At 39.7% G+C, this 15,770-nt stretch overlaps 1 protein-coding gene across 1 annotated transcript in view; it reads right to left on the bottom strand.

The window, feature by feature from the left end:
• Positions 1-211: 211 nt before the first annotated feature.
• LOC119853855 (opsin-5-like) overlaps positions 212-15,770 on the bottom strand; it is a 39,202-nt gene continuing 23,643 nt past the window's right edge. Inside the window, exons 3-6 of the mRNA XM_038397383.2 lie at positions 9,033-9,132; positions 4,788-4,892; positions 2,707-2,930; positions 212-993 (exon numbers count right to left, since the gene is read on the bottom strand). Of these exons, the coding sequence (XP_038253311.1) occupies positions 550-993; positions 2,707-2,930; positions 4,788-4,892; positions 9,033-9,132 (873 nt within the window). The 3' untranslated portion in view covers positions 212-549. The remainder of the gene's footprint in view (positions 994-2,706; positions 2,931-4,787; positions 4,893-9,032; positions 9,133-15,770) is intronic.

Below are 15,770 nucleotides of genomic sequence, written 5' to 3'. Positions count from 1 at the left end.
GCATCCGATGAAGTGAGCTGTAGCTCACAAAAGCTTATGCTCTAATAAATTTGTTAGTCTCTAAGGTGCCACAAGTACTCTTTTTTTTTTTTAAGCAGACACTGACTTCCCTTTTGGCCTTTGACTAACGGCAGCATTGTGGAGCCAGAGGAATGGGATAAACCCGGGACTCTTAAAGGGTAGAAAACGGTGGCAAAATGTGATTTGGGAAATGAAATCACCTAATTAATATAATTTGGATATGAAAATATTAGTGATTTTGGCTAACCGATACATTTTCTATATAAAGTCTTTCAAATGCAGTACTGTAGATCCAGAAAAATTCCCCCGGCACTAGATTTGATACCCACTGCATTTGCTGAACTGCATTTTTTAACCCATATATAATAAGAATTATATTTGCTTAGCACATCCTGATTTGCTTTAAATCGTACAGGAGTTAGTTCAAAATAAGAGACAGATGGAATGGGAATTAGGGAGCTGCTCAGAAGTGGTGAGCTGAATCTGTTCTACTTGTACATACAGTGGGTGCACATGGTAACTGCAGCCTTACAGTCTATCACATTCAATATTGGGGTTGGTAGATGCAGAATCAAAGATGTCAAAATACACTTCCCTGTTTTTGGGAGGTGGGGTGTTGGTTGGACTCCCTACCCCAGAATCAGGACTGGGTGCAGGCTGGACCTCTGCTGCATATTTCTCTTCTCTCTGAGAAGGAGAAGGCTCCTGCTTCTGCTTAAGGTTTTTGAAGCGTTTGAGCTTCACGGGGTCCTTAGTCTCCTTAGCACAATGCAGCAAGATTAAAATGTCCCTTCGGAATTTGGAGCTCATTCCAAAGTAGATAATGGGGTTGTAGAAGCTGGCAGACTTGGCAAACAGACTGGCAAGAATGCTGGTTAGATTGGGCACAGAGTAACCACAGGCAGACCACATCGAGATGACAGCATATGGAGACCATGCTATAATAAAGGCGGTGCAAATGACAATAGAAACCTAGGAGAGAGAATGAAAACATCTTTTATTTTCTTAAGACAATACCATACATTGGATTACACTGAAGCAGCAGAGAGATGCAGTGTGGCTAAGAAACACCTGGCTTGTATTCCCAGTTGTACCACTGACCTGCTCTGTGACCTTGGGCAAGTCATTTCATCTCTCTGTGCCTGTATTTTCTCTCTCACACTTCGTCTTAGATGGTGAGCAATTTGAGGCATGGACTGTCTGTTACTATATGTTTGTACAGAATCTAGCACATTTCTTATGTGGAAAATGTGATGATTGTCTGTTTTAGATAAGGAATTGAGCGTATATCTTCATTGCCATATGTTATTGTATATGATCGAAACCACTTCAGGTCAGGGGGTGCTGCTGTACCCCCAGTTCTGCTAGTTCCAGCACCCTTGCACTAGGACACACTATGGGCTAGATTTTGCAACTTTGCTCTTGTTTATTGGTAGTTATTCATATATGCTGTCTGGCTTCGTTTGGATAGCTCAGATGGGTATTTCTCAGAAGCAATTCAAATATATAGAATTGAGTCTACTCTAAATATTTACTGAGATAAAAATAGCTCAAATCCTTTGTAGACCCCTGGTTTTCAGAAGTGCTGAGACTCTCACAACCCCAGTAATGACATCAGTAGGAGTGATGGGTGATCGTCTCATCTGAAAATCAGGCTCTAGGCCAGTGGCGGGCAACCTGCGGCCTGTTAGGGTAATCTGCTGGCGGGCTGCCAGACAGTTTATTTACATTTGCACGGCCGCCTGCAGTTCTCAGTGGCCGCAGTTCGCTGTTCCCAGCCAATGGGAGCTGCGGGAAGCAGTGGCCAGTGGCAGCCGCAGGTTGTCCACCACAGCTCTAGCCCAATATTTTCAAACATAATACCTAAAAAATTTGACACCTTAGGCACTAAATAAATGCCCTGGTTCTTAGAAGCATTTGGCAGAGAATGTTCCCAATGAGTGCAATGGAGTAGCGGATATTCAGCACATCTGAAAATCAGGCTACTTACTTGGGTCCTTAAATATAGATTTAGGTGCCTATCTATAACTTACGTTTGATTTTTTTGCCACTTGTATTTTGAAAGAATTAGGATGAAGATGCAGGGAATATGAAATAAAAACAGTCAACTAGGCAGGAAAAAGAAATAGGAAGGGAGACTGGAAAGAGGACCATGCAGAAGAAAGAAAAAAGATACATGGTAGAAGGACAGAGTGTGTGGGTTGGGAGAAGTGAAGGAAATGTAGGATAAGAATCAAAAGGGAAAAGAAAGGAGAGCAGAAGAAAAGAGTAGGAAGAAACAGGTTTTTATTATACCCTGGTTTAATAATTAATAGTGGGATTTTTAAAAGCACTCAGCTTTTACTAAATCTCCTATTAACTTTGATGGAACAGGAAGCAGCATTAAGCCAGTGATTAGCATTTTTGAGAATTCCACCATAAGTTTCTCTCTGCACAGTACTATCACTTCAGAAAAAGAAGAGGACACAATCTTTGATGATCCATAAATAAAGTACTTCAATTATATAGTCTCCATTTTTTGACTGACTACATGATTTTTTTTCATGTTCTTGTTTAATGTTCATTTGTGATCCAATTTGATAACAAATCTTCAGTTTCTTCATTGAACTCTAATGCTGTAGAAGAATGCAAAGTGCCCACTCTATTTTCTTATATACTACAGGTATACTAAGCACCCAGACGTACCCGAGTGACATTTCGCTCCATTCGCCTCTGCCTATCTGTTGGATCACCCATTCCAGTTAGTGCATGGCTTGACTTGACAGTGTTGATGATAGACACGTATGAGAAGACCATGACAATCACAGGTAGAAAGAAACAGCAGATAAATACAGACACAATGTAGGACTTGTAGATTGTAGAGAAATTGGCTTTTGCCCAGTCTATCTCACACGTGCCATACATGCGATCTAGAAAACAAAACAATGTGGTTAACTTTTTTCCTTTTTAACATATTTGTCTTTAATAATCTTAAAGCATTTGATTTATAAATTTAAAACATATAGTTTTCTTCTTTTAGAAAGCAAAGAACCAAGTGATCATGGTGATTTAGTGAATTATGACAATGTTCTATAGACACAATTTTCCAAGATCTCATAGATTGCAACAAAATGTATTACAGGCTACTTGCCTCTGATTTAGATTTCCACTGCCTAGCCAGCATGAAAAAACCATTGTTAAGAGGGGACAGTAAAGGATAATATTTTAATTCCCATTCTCAGAAAAATGGTTATTAATTCTGTAGGTTTGATACAATTGCAAGTTATGTTCTTCCATTTGCTATTATTTTCTACACAGTAACTTTTTCTAAGATCTCGGTACCAAACAGCATAATAAGAAGTTATTGTAACAAAGGTAATAAACCAATCAATTAAAAAAGTCACGTTAACTAACAAATTACAAAATAAGAAATAGGACTAAAAATATTGAATCTTTCAAAATAGAATGGAGAAAGCCACAAAAATTCTATATGGAAAGGACTTCCACTTTAATGATACCAGAGGTGCAAAAATATTAATACAGCAAATGGCACAGATAACAGGAACACACCTGAAAAAAACTGAGATCAGACATAAATTGCAAATTAGAGCATACACAACTTCTTCAGTTATAAAGGGGCTACAGATGCTTAGACAATGGGCCAGATTTACAAAGGGATTTAGGTGCCTTAAGATGCAGGAAGGCACCTAGTGGGATTTCAAAAGTGCCTATGCAAGTTAGGCACTTAACAGAAGGTCAATGGGAATTAGGCATCTAACCTGCTTGGGTGCTTTTGTATATCCTACTAGGCACTTATCTGCATCTTTAAGCACCTAAACGCCTTTGTAAATCTGGCCCAGTAACAAAATTTTGAGTTTGACTCATAGCAATAGAGCCTGCCTATATATTTCACACTGGAACAAAGGTTGGAATGAAGGTTTCAAGGACTCCCCAAAGTGAAATGAGCAGCAAGGTTTTCCATAGACTGTAAACAGTTTTAAAAAAATTAAGTAGGTTGACTGCTCAGACAATCATTGCTATAAAATAAATCACAGATAAGCAAAGCATGAACCAAAGTTTTAGCTGTTTACACAGTCAAGAATTTACAATCCCTGGAAAAGTTAAACAGGTGAAACCTGCATGATTCAGCAATGGAACTCATATTAGCATCAAATTACAAGACCTAATCAAAAATAACTCCTCTTAATTCTCCATAGCTGATGAAGTTTAAATGGGATGAATTAACTTTCAGAAGACAAGAACCAGAGATAAAAAATTAATTACTTACCTTGAGCTAAAAGACATTGGTCTTATCCATATTTAACATCAAAAAGTTCTGAAGCACTTATCTGGATACATTCAGTAAGAACCTTGCAAACCAAAGGTGAAATCCTGGGCTCTGCTGAAATCAATAGCAAAACTCCTATTGACTTCAATGGGGCCAGAATTTCATCCCACAAATAGATTGTATAGGGAAATATTGGAAAGGATGTATACACCTGGACAAAGGAGCACATAAGCAGTACTCTCATCCATGTAATGTAATATCACTAATTAGTAGAAGATGTAGAGAAAGTACCAGGCCCAAAACTGAGATCTGAGGTATACCCAGAGTACAATCATAAGCATTCCCTGGATAAATTATTCTTTATGAATTATACTCCCAGCTCTACTGATAATCAATCTGCTCTACAATAAACAGCAAGATAAGAGGTAAATCATCTTTGTTCTATTAAGAGCAAATATGCCAATTGAGTCACTGTAGGAATGTATGAGAGGCCCTTTACCTGTATAACTGCCCCATCCAAGTATTGGAGCCACTGACCAGAAGAAAGCTGCTATCCAGATGAGAACCAGGGCCACAGTGATGCTGCTGTTGCTAATGCAATGCCCTGGAACATACAACACAGTGAGAAAACGGCACTTAACACATTGACCCTTTCCAGATTAAATCTATTCACATTGGACTACTGTAAAGACCATGGATGGCTAATTAGGGGAATCTTGGTACTTGAGATAATTTCCAGACTAAAAAAATGTTTTTAAATTAAAGGCAAGTTTGAAAGTATAGATCAGTGACTTGAGTGTTCAAGATTTTGTAAGGACATTGGAGTTAGATGAAATTAGATTAGATTAAAAAGTAACAGATAAATTAGATATGAGACAATTCGGAAATTCAGTGTTAAAGCTACAAGAAACATATATGAACTTTGCAGTTTTGTAAACCTTTAAAAAGACAGGAAATTATAAATTTAATTTAACATGAAAAAAGAAAAACAATGGAAAGAATGGAAATTCACTAGTATAGCATTCAAATAACTTTAACTCTACCCCCACACTGGTAGCCAGAGAAAAACAAATCAGAAACTCAAACTACCTTATTCAGTCAGCATAACACTTTCAACTCATCCATGATCAGAGAAACCAGAATAACTTACTCTTAACCATACAGTGGTTGTGCCAGTTCCAGCCTTCTTTAAAAGGATATAAAAGTCCACAGAAAAATACATCCTTTACCTGACTAGATTAGCAAAATACTCTTCTCACTTTTCATTAAGATTCCATGTGCCATCATTTACACAAATACCATTAGGCCCAGGTGCTGCGGTCTGCACATTCAAACCTCTCAGTGCAAGACAACACGTAGGAAAATTGTTTTAACTTATTACATTTGAAAGAAATTTCTGCTTTCCAGACAATTGGTGTAGACAACTGTCTACATATATTTTGCTGAGGTTGTCTGGTTGTGACTTGTGATGGGATTTAGCCCAGAGTCCAGCCCACTCAAATACTGAAAGTGCCTTCTGGAATGACCCTTACATTTAACTCTCTGGCACAGATATCTGAGATATGTATTTTAATAAAGTTTTTGCTTTCCCTGTACTTACCGCTTTTTCTACAGAATATGAGCCTCAGGCGTGTCAAAGGCAAAAGGCTTTTAGTTACTCACATTTCTAATGGTTTTAATTAACGAATCCCACTCTCTTCTCTTCTTTGTCCTTGATTCCCAAGCTGTTGATGCTGTCATTGGATGGGAGGGGTTCTGAATGATCCTACTTATTAAATACAGGAAATGTTTTCAGCCTGAGTCCCCCAAGTGTTCCACTGTGTCCTCCCTTACTCGCCCATGCCCTCCCCTGTCAGGGATAGTTGAGCACAGTTTCCATAGTGCTCTCTGAGTATCTGGCCTGACTTCAGTGATAATGAACCTGCAGTTTCTGCTATGGTTTGGCTGCATCAATGGTCCTTGATAATGTTGCAGTCAGCAGCAGCAATAAAGGGATGGGAAAAGCCATGTGGGCCAAATTCTGATTCATACGGAGGCCCTGTACACTATGCAGCAGTGTAAAGTGACCTCAAAGTGGGCGTAAATTGCATTTACACCCTGTTACACTGCTGGAGTGGCATAAGGGGCCTTCGAGTAAATGAGAATCTGGCTTATACATATGTTTAATCTTTAGTTACATAAGTATTGAAAGCAGGCTTTTTAAGTACCCTCTTCTAACCAGCAGAAGTTTTGGAAGCTTGTCTAAAATGTGTGCAGCCCTGCTCCCTGTGTCGATGTCCCTGTTAATTTGGTTCTCATGGGAGCAGTGGCGAGTTGCTGAAGACGTAAAACTCTGAAAGAGGAAGATTTCTGTAGAGCACAGAGAGCTGTCCAAGACACTAGACTTCCTGCGGTTACTTAAGGCTAGATTCACAAAGGAACTCAGGCACCTTGGGCTAGATCCACAAAGGTATTTAGACTCAATTTCCACAGAAATCAATTACTTGGGCATGGGGTATTCTGGGGCAGGTTTTTCTCAATCTCTCCTGGGCACCAGAAACAGAATTACTATCAGAAGTTAGGGCACTCACCAGGCATGTGAGTGACCCAGATTCCAGTCCCTCTGTTCCGATGCATATTTAATTGTTTATACACAATGGAACAGCCTCAACGGGCGAGATTGAGAGAGACCCCAGAATACCCCATAGCCCAATGGTTAGGGCACTCTCCTGAGATGGGTGGGATACCAAAGTTCAAGTCCCTTCCCCACATTAGACAGAGGAGGGAATTGAATCCAGGTCTCCACATCCTGGGTGAGGGCCCTAACACCACTGGGCTAAAAGTTACAAAGGGGGCACTAACACATCCTCTGGCTGTTTTGTGTGGGTCTAGGTATGTTCAGAGCATGCCTACCAAATTGGGCCCCACAGGCAAGATAGGTGGGGGAACACCTAGTTTGAGGATCCTTCTGGGGTAGCTATGATGCCCAGGCACCTAGGCTGAGGTTGCTGTGACCTTGCTCTCTGGTAGAAACTTAGATGAGAAAGTCGTACATTTAAAATATGGCTAGATATGGTACAATAAATACAAAATATGGAACACAGCACAGCCTGATTCTGACTGCCCCAGCACCAGACTGAGTTAAAAATGGGCCTTAATAGATATATCAATGACAAGGTGCATTGGTTCTGGTGCAAAGGTGGAACTTCCTGCAGAATATATATTGCCTTGTCAGGGTTGTTATTGCCTATGCAATTAGAAATATCATTATATAACACAGTAAATGTATACGGTTCTTTATATACAGAGATTGAGACAGGATTCCTGCTCCAAATCTTACAGCATAAATCACACAAAACAAAGACAAAAGACAATACTGGATAACACCGGAGTTATGCACTAGCATGGGAAACTATTGATTAGAAGAAGATAAGGAGAATTTCTGGAAGGAGTGGGTTTTAAAGAGGGATTTGAAGTAGTTGAGCAAGGACTTTTGGTGGGAGATTTCTAACAGGATAAGAAATACAAAATGAATAATGGGAGAAGGACATCAATGATCTTTTAAGTAGGACGATTGGGAAAAGGGTGAGGAGCAGATTGGGGTAGGTGGGAATAAGAGCAGAAATGTAGATAGTGGCGTGGTTATGTAGGGGTTTGTAGGTAGGTGACAACAAAGAGTATGAATTTAACAGAGTAAGAGACAGGAAGCCAATGGAGGTATTCAAAGTGGTGTAGAGCAGTGGGAGAGGGAGATAACTTTAGTAGTGGTATTTTGGATACATTGGAGGGCATGGAGGTTAGAGAAGTATACAGTAAACAAGAAACCAGCACTTGGGGAAAGGTTTTAGGGGGCAAGGGTCGTGAGGAAAGGATGATTTTTGAAAAGGAAGAAATGACAGGAGTTAGTGAGAGAACTGGAGAAGGGAGAAGTAGAGAGGAAAGCCAAAAATGGCATGCAGATTACAGGCCTAGGAGACCGGAAGGAGAGTGGCAATGTTAATGGAGCTAGGCAAGGAGTCTGGAGAAAGGTTTAAGAAGAAAAGTTCAGTGTTGAAAAGAGTGGACCTGATTCTGACCTCACATGGTGTAAAAAGTACATGGGTTGATCAGAATCAGGTCCATTGAGTTTGAGATGATAGTAGGACATCCTAGAGACAAGAAGCAGTTTGAGCTGCAAGACTGGATGGTGTTGGAGAGGTCGCAGGGAAGATCAGTAGCTTTCAGTGTCCCAGGTGACACCTAACCCTATTCACAATGCCTGTTGCGAGCAGGCAAAAGACAATGGAGCAGGCAAAACACCACTGAGAACAAAAAGGCATTTATGGAGGGAAGTGTCCCAAGCCAGGTCTATTAATGGCTGGCAACTGTCCTAAACTTCATTTAATACAAGATGAAATTCACCGCTTTGCAGAGGGATAGAGGACATTTGCACCACTGAAGTGCCATTTACACTCTATTTTGAGGGACTTAAATGATACATAAGCTTAGTGTTGGCCCTCTGCACGGGGGAGAATTCTACCCACAGTGAAGCAAATGTGCCAAGAATAACCCTGCTCTTATTTGGGTTCATTTGAAAATGTTTGATGGAAGCAGATTTCCAACAGAAGTTATTGGGCCTGATTTTGATTTCCCCCCTTGTCCATTGGGCACCGTGTTACCCCACTGACTTCAGGGGAGTTATTCTTGTTTTTTACCAAGGTAACTGAAGGCAGAGTCAGATCAGCGCTATTTTTAATTCCTTCAAATGTGTGGTTGAAGCCCTTACCTCTGTCTGGATGACAGCCCTTTATGTAGCGAGTCACACTGATCACTGTAAGGGTATTAATGCTAGCCAGGCCAAATAGAAGTGTCAGAAATCCATCAATCTGGAAAAACAAATAAAAAAGGGAGTTTGTTCCCACAACCAAACTACAGAATGACAAGGGGGTTGGATTGAGGGGAATTGTTGGGAATGCTCCAGTGGTTTTATATTAATGTTCCTGAAAGTTTTTCCAAAGCCCAAATGCCCCAGTGAAATATAAAATATCAGGGTCGTTACCATCTCTGTGATCAGTGAACAATTAGACACTGAAAAACTAAATGCAGTGTGTCATGTGGGTAATGTGAATGTAAAACAAACAAGCAAACACCTGCTGAAATACATCCTCCCAAAATACAAAGTTATGGAATGAAAGAGAAAAAAGACTGAACAGGAGAAAGTGGATTGGATGCAACAATCCTCATTATATAGACACAAATATGTAAACTCAACACATGAAGTTTAGGTTAAGGTGGCAGTAGCAATAGGAAGAATGCAAGTAGTAATCAACTTAGCTGGGTGGAAAAAAAGATTTTTAAAACATCCAAACCCAAATTATTTACCTTTGAACAATGCTAGTCATATTTATTACTGGTCTTGGTAAAACTGACTCAGGCCCTGATCCTGGAATCTGATCCACACAGGTATGCCTGCATAGACCCTTTTGCCTGTGTAGCATGCCAGTGAAGTCAATGGCCCCACTAGCAGTCTATGCACAGAATGGTTACAATTCAACTAGGTTAATTCATGGTTATAAGGAAGAAGTACCTGCTGAATGTAGCAAAGATGGATGTAGCCAGCTGCTAGTGAATACTGTGTGACTGGGAGGTGATCTGGATAAAGTCTTTGCAGGCTTAGTCTAATTTTCAAAAGCTTGGAATCAGATGCAAACACAGAGCTAGAGGGTCACTTGGAGGTGTAAAAAGAAAAGGAGTACTTGTGGCACCTTAGAGACTAACAAATTTATTAGAGCATAAGCTTTCGTGAGCTACAGCTCACTTCATCGGATGCATTTGGTGGAAAAAACAGAGGAGAGATTTATATACACACATACAGAGAACATGAAACAATGGGTTTATCATACACACTGTAAGGAGAGTGATCACTTAAGATAAGCCATCACCAACAGCAGGGGGGGGAAGGAGGAAAACCTTTCATGGTGACAAGCAGGTAGGCTAATTCCAGCAGTTAACAAGAATATCAGAGGAACAGTGGGGGGTGGGGTGGGAGGGAGAAATACCATGGGGAAATAGTTTTACTTTGTGTAATGACTCATCCATTCCCAGTCTCTATTCAAGCCTAAGTTAATTGTATCCAGTTTGCAAATTAATTCCAATTCAGCAGTCTCTCGTTGGAGTCTGTTTTTGAAGCTTTTTAACATTCAAAAACCAGTTGGAGAACACTTCAATCTCTCTGGTCACTCGATCACAGACCTAAGAGTGGCTATACTTCAACAAAAAAGCTTCAAAAAGCAGACTCCAACGAGAGACTGCTGAATTGGAATTAATTTGCAAACTGGATACAATTAACTTAGGCTTGAATAGAGACTGGGAATGGATGAGTCATTACACAAAGTAAAACTATTTCCCCATGGTATTTCTCCCTCCCACCCCACCCCCCACTGTTCCTCTGATATTCTTGTTAACTGCTGGAATTAGCCTACCTGCTTGTCACCATGAAAGGTTTCCTCCTTCCCCCCCCTGCTGTTGGTGATGGCTTATCTTAAGTGATCATTCTCCTTACAGTGTGTATGATAAACCCATTGTTTCATGTTCTCTGTGTGTGTGTATATAAATCTCTCCTCTGTTTTTTCCACCAAATGCATCCGATGAAGTGAGCTGTAGCTCACGAAAGCTTATGCTCTAATAAATTTGTTAGTCTCTAAGGTGCCACAAGTACTCCTTTTCTTTTTGCGAATACAGACTAACACGGCTGCTACTCTGAAACCTGTTATTATTGGAGGTGTAAGTTTCACATTAAATTGAGTAGGAAAACTGATGTAAGTGCCCCCACTCTGTAACTTGCAAGAATTTGGTATTCGATGGTTATATAAATAAAAACCCTGCAACTTAAACCAGTTCATTATTCTGGCAAAATATATTCAGTCCTCACATAAATGGCACCACTCTCATTGAACTCATGCCCAAATTTGGCCTGAGGACATTGTGAATGAGGTGAATATAAATTAAAGTAGGTGTGGTACGCTTTATCTTACACCCTTCTCCTGGTTGCTTTTCTTGCAACAAGCCCCCTCGTGCTTTCTCAGCGTATTGTTTACATTCATTTTGCAGAATCACTGAATAGTAAATCAGTGCAAGATGAACTATTATGGCACATACATGGCCACTTCTGTCAGATTTATGATCAACTTACACCTGATGTGTAACCAAAACCAATGTATATGTCACAAAAGAATATGACCCAATGATTTCCATGGATGCAGCACCTGCTTACTCCAGGTTGCATTTGGCTGAATTTGTCCTGTTGTCTCTCAGGATTAGTTAAACACCTGGAAATGCAAATGCACTGTACACTTCATTAAGCTTACGGAAGCAAATAGCCTCTGCTCTACTATGTGCTATAGCCATACTGCACAAATCCAGATAACAACATATGCAAGGACTGCTGTAAATCCACAGTCATAAGCTTAAAAAATAGTACGAGTTATTGTTTCGAACTGAACAGTGTTTCAGGAACCATGAGAACAGTGAAAAATCTGAACAAAAGCCTAAAAATATATATAAAGGACTAGGGCCGGAACCTCAGTGGATGTAAACTAGTACAGCTCCACTGAAGTCATCATGTGTCGGCTGAGGATATGACAATTGCCTCCAAAGATGACAACTGTTATTCTGTCATCCTCATTTCCCCATCATTAGTAGATGTGCCAACGTCATTTCTCACTGAGGGACAATTGTATTTCCTGATCAACTAAATCTACCAATGGAGCGCACAAAAAAATGGCAGGAAAATGAGACTAGTCATTTTGATTTAAAACAAAATACTGTATCATCATAAGTAGAGCTAGTTGAAACATTTTCAGTGAAACAGCTTTCCACCGGAAAATGCTGTTTGATTAAATTGAAATGTTTCATAGGAATCAGAGTAGCAGCCGTGTTAGTCTGCATCTGCAAAAAGAAAAGGAGGACTTGTGGCACCTTAGAGACTAATAAATTTATTTGAGCATAAGCTTTCAGGATGAAGTGAGCTGTAGCTCACGAAAGCTTATGCTCAAATAAATTTGTTAGTCTCTAAGGTGCCACAAGTCCTCCTGTTCTTTTTTCATGGGAATGTGTCAATTTCAACTAAATTGGTGGTTTTGATAATGCAGACATTTTTTTCACCTTTATCATTTGATTGATTTCATTTTGACTTTTATATTAAAACATGTTATAATTTATTATTCTATTTAATGTTTAGCATTATATCCTAGTACATGTAGCGCTTTGACATTAATCAAACAAAACATTTTTACCTTATCAAAATAAAACATTTCAATTTTTCTTAATTGAAATTTTCAAAATTTCTCTTCAACAGGAAACATTTTAAATTTTGAGTTTTCATTCAGATTTGGAACTGCAAAAAATGTCACGTCAGAATTTCCTGCAGAACAGAAATTGGGTTTTCCAACCATTTCTAATTATAAACAAGGAAGCAGCACAACTCTTACCAAACAAACATATAGCTAGTAAGTAATCACCACCTTTCCTTAAATATCACCTTCTTTAGCACCTCAGCATTTAAGTTACACCAGTCTAGTCTCCTTCCAATAGCAGTTTAGGGAGACCTGGTTCTCCACGGCTGCATACCAGGTGTAGATATTTAAACATGAGCAGAGTGGGTATAAAATGCCACCATTCTGACTTGCAAAGTTATAGATGACTACACAAGGTGCATTGGATAATAAGGGAATCTATGAACCTGATCCAAAGCCCACTGAAGTCAATGGCAAGACTCCCCAGTTGATTTCCATCAGCTTTGGTTTGGACCCTGTGTTAGCATAAAAGATACTTATTTAAGCATTTTGCCTTCTGACTTTGGCACCTTATCTAATACCCTCCTGTTCATCTTGAATCTGTTACAGCCACAGGAATTTTACTTTATAAGCCCCATATGTGGTTTATTGTGTTTGAATTGGGGACAGTATTTGATAGTATCTGATGTAGTGTCTCATGCAGCCTTCCTCTCAAAATTAATTCAGCTCAGCTTGGACAGACACACACTTCATGTGGACCAAAAACAGGCAGCAGGACCAAAAACAATAAGTAATGACAAATTGCAAAGCACTGAGGTCCAAGGAGGTGCTTAGAGTGGTACTGCAGAAATTGTATTGGGCAGATCTTAATGTCTTCATTAATGGCCTAGAAGAGGGATTAAACAGCCCATGAATGAAATCCCAAGAGGATATCCAATTCAGAGGAGCTGAAACCATAAACAGGACAGAGAAAGGCTACATGAGGCCTAACGGGTGGAAGCAGGGACAATAAATAGCATTCTGAGATTCATCTTGGAAAAATACCAACATATGTCTCAAGTACCTAAACACCAGGGTTAAAATCATATGAGACAATGTCCTCAGTGCCCTCCCTGGGGTGGAGCACCTGCCTGTACTCCTAACCATCCTTAGCATGGCTCAGCCTCACAAGAGGCAAGGTGGAGCCCCAAATGTGACTTCCCAAAAGTGTAGCAGACGGTCAAAATTTGGATGGTTATATCACTGAAAACAACATACGGTTTGGCAATTTGCATACTGCAGTAACTGTATATTGTTTCTATCTATATTCTTTATCAATGAAAATACAATATTTGCTCTTGGTTATGGGTTAAAAGAGAAAGGGGATTAATTAAAGCACCATGCTTAGCACTAAGGAGCTATCAAGCCCACTAGCTTAGCCAGCTTTAGCCTTTTCTGCTCCTGCCTGGCTCACTCCCAGCTGCAGGTGTTAACTGTTGGTTAGCTCTAGGGTATTGTTCCTTCCCTGCTTTATAAAGGTCAAGGTCAAGGTCAACTCGGGTTTCTCTCTCCCTATTCTTTACTCCCCCTTTCTTTCAGTGAATTTACTGTTGGCCCCTCAGCTGCTCTCTTCTATGGATTTACTCCAATTGCTGTCTCTTCATTCTCATTCCTCTCTCAGGAATTAGCTGTCAACATCTGCCGTGCTGGGCATGCAGGGAGCTGAGAGCTTCACAGACAGGGCTGAGTTGCAACATGCTCTGCATAGTTCTTTCCATTTTAGGTACTTATATAGCTCCCATTACCATATCTGAGTTCCTCACAGTCTTTAACACATATATCCCCCACTTTTATAGATGGGGAACTGAGACTAAGTGACTTGCCAAAGTCACACAGGACGTGTGGTAGAGCAGGGACTCAAACTCAGGTCTCTCAAGTCATAGGCCAGTGCCTTAACTATCCTTCAGATTTACAAACAAGGGAGAGGCTTACACACCAAGAAGACAGACACACATTTAAGCTGGTACAAACAGGTATTATTAGGATTAGCGGAATGAAATTAAGACAGGAAAAATATTAATAAGGATACAAGAGGAGATCCTTCTTCACTAGGGGGAAGATGTCCTAATAGCTCTTTCCAGTCTCTAGCTTCTATAATTGTATGACCTAGGAGTTAGATCCTGATCTCAGTTAACCCATATTTATTCAGAACAGTATATGGATTCTGCTACAGTTATTCCAGATTTACAATTGCATTACTGAGATCAAATTGAACCCTAGATATCCACTCCAGTGCAAGGAGAGGAAGAGTAAATAGGAGGTGTTTCTTGAGGAGAAAAGGCCCAATACTAGTTATAGCCCATGCGATCCAGAGGCTTGCCACAATGGCCAACAGAAAGAGAAAGACCTTTCTCAGCCACCTCTACCCCTAAAAAGATAGCATAGATCATAGGTAGTAACAGAGACAGAGCTACAGAATCCAAAATAGCTAGCAACCCAGAAAATACTAATTATCCAACCACAGTATCTTGAGTTGATCGTTAGAAATATTAATATAAGTACTGAGAATAAAGTAATCCATTTCTTCTCCAAATTTAAAGATAATTTGGCCCATCAGTTAAGGAAATACTAAAATATGTAGGAGAATAAATTAAATGTCTCTAATCAAAAATTTTTGTGCATCTTTTCTTGCTTTCCCCCTTCAGCTGTTCCTTTATTCTCTTTTTTCCCTTCTTCTACCTCCAGCCCATTCTTTCCTTCTATGGTCATAACATTTTCTGTTATTTCAGTGTAGGGTAGTGGTCCTCATAATGTGACCTAAGAACCACTGGTGATCTGAACCCTAATGCTACCCAATTAGTGATTCCTAGTGTTGAGAGGGGAATCCAATAACTGCACACCTCTCACCTCATAAATTAATAAAGACAACATCAGGAAGTTTGTCTGATTTTAATTTTGGATCAACCAGATTTTATGCTAATATTTCTTAACGAGCAAGGAGATTAGCCAGTTTAAAAGCTTTTCTTTCAGAACTACACCAAAACTGTTCCTTCTGCCACGTAGATATTGACAGAATCTGCTTATTATCTTTACTGGTTGCCTACAAGCTGAGACATGAACAAAAGGAAAATGTCATCCTTGTTCTACTTCTCATGCCTTAGTTTAAATCTCATTATGTCCACAGTACACTATTTAAAACTCACTATGTGTAAAGCTCATAATGCCTCAAATTAGTTTCTTAAGCTTTGCTC

This window comes from Dermochelys coriacea, chromosome 3, assembly GCF_009764565.3.
Source record: "Dermochelys coriacea isolate rDerCor1 chromosome 3, rDerCor1.pri.v4, whole genome shotgun sequence".
In the NCBI taxonomy this organism is placed as follows: Eukaryota; Metazoa; Chordata; order Testudines; family Dermochelyidae; genus Dermochelys; species Dermochelys coriacea.
This window is presented reverse-complemented; position numbering and strand designations above follow the sequence as displayed.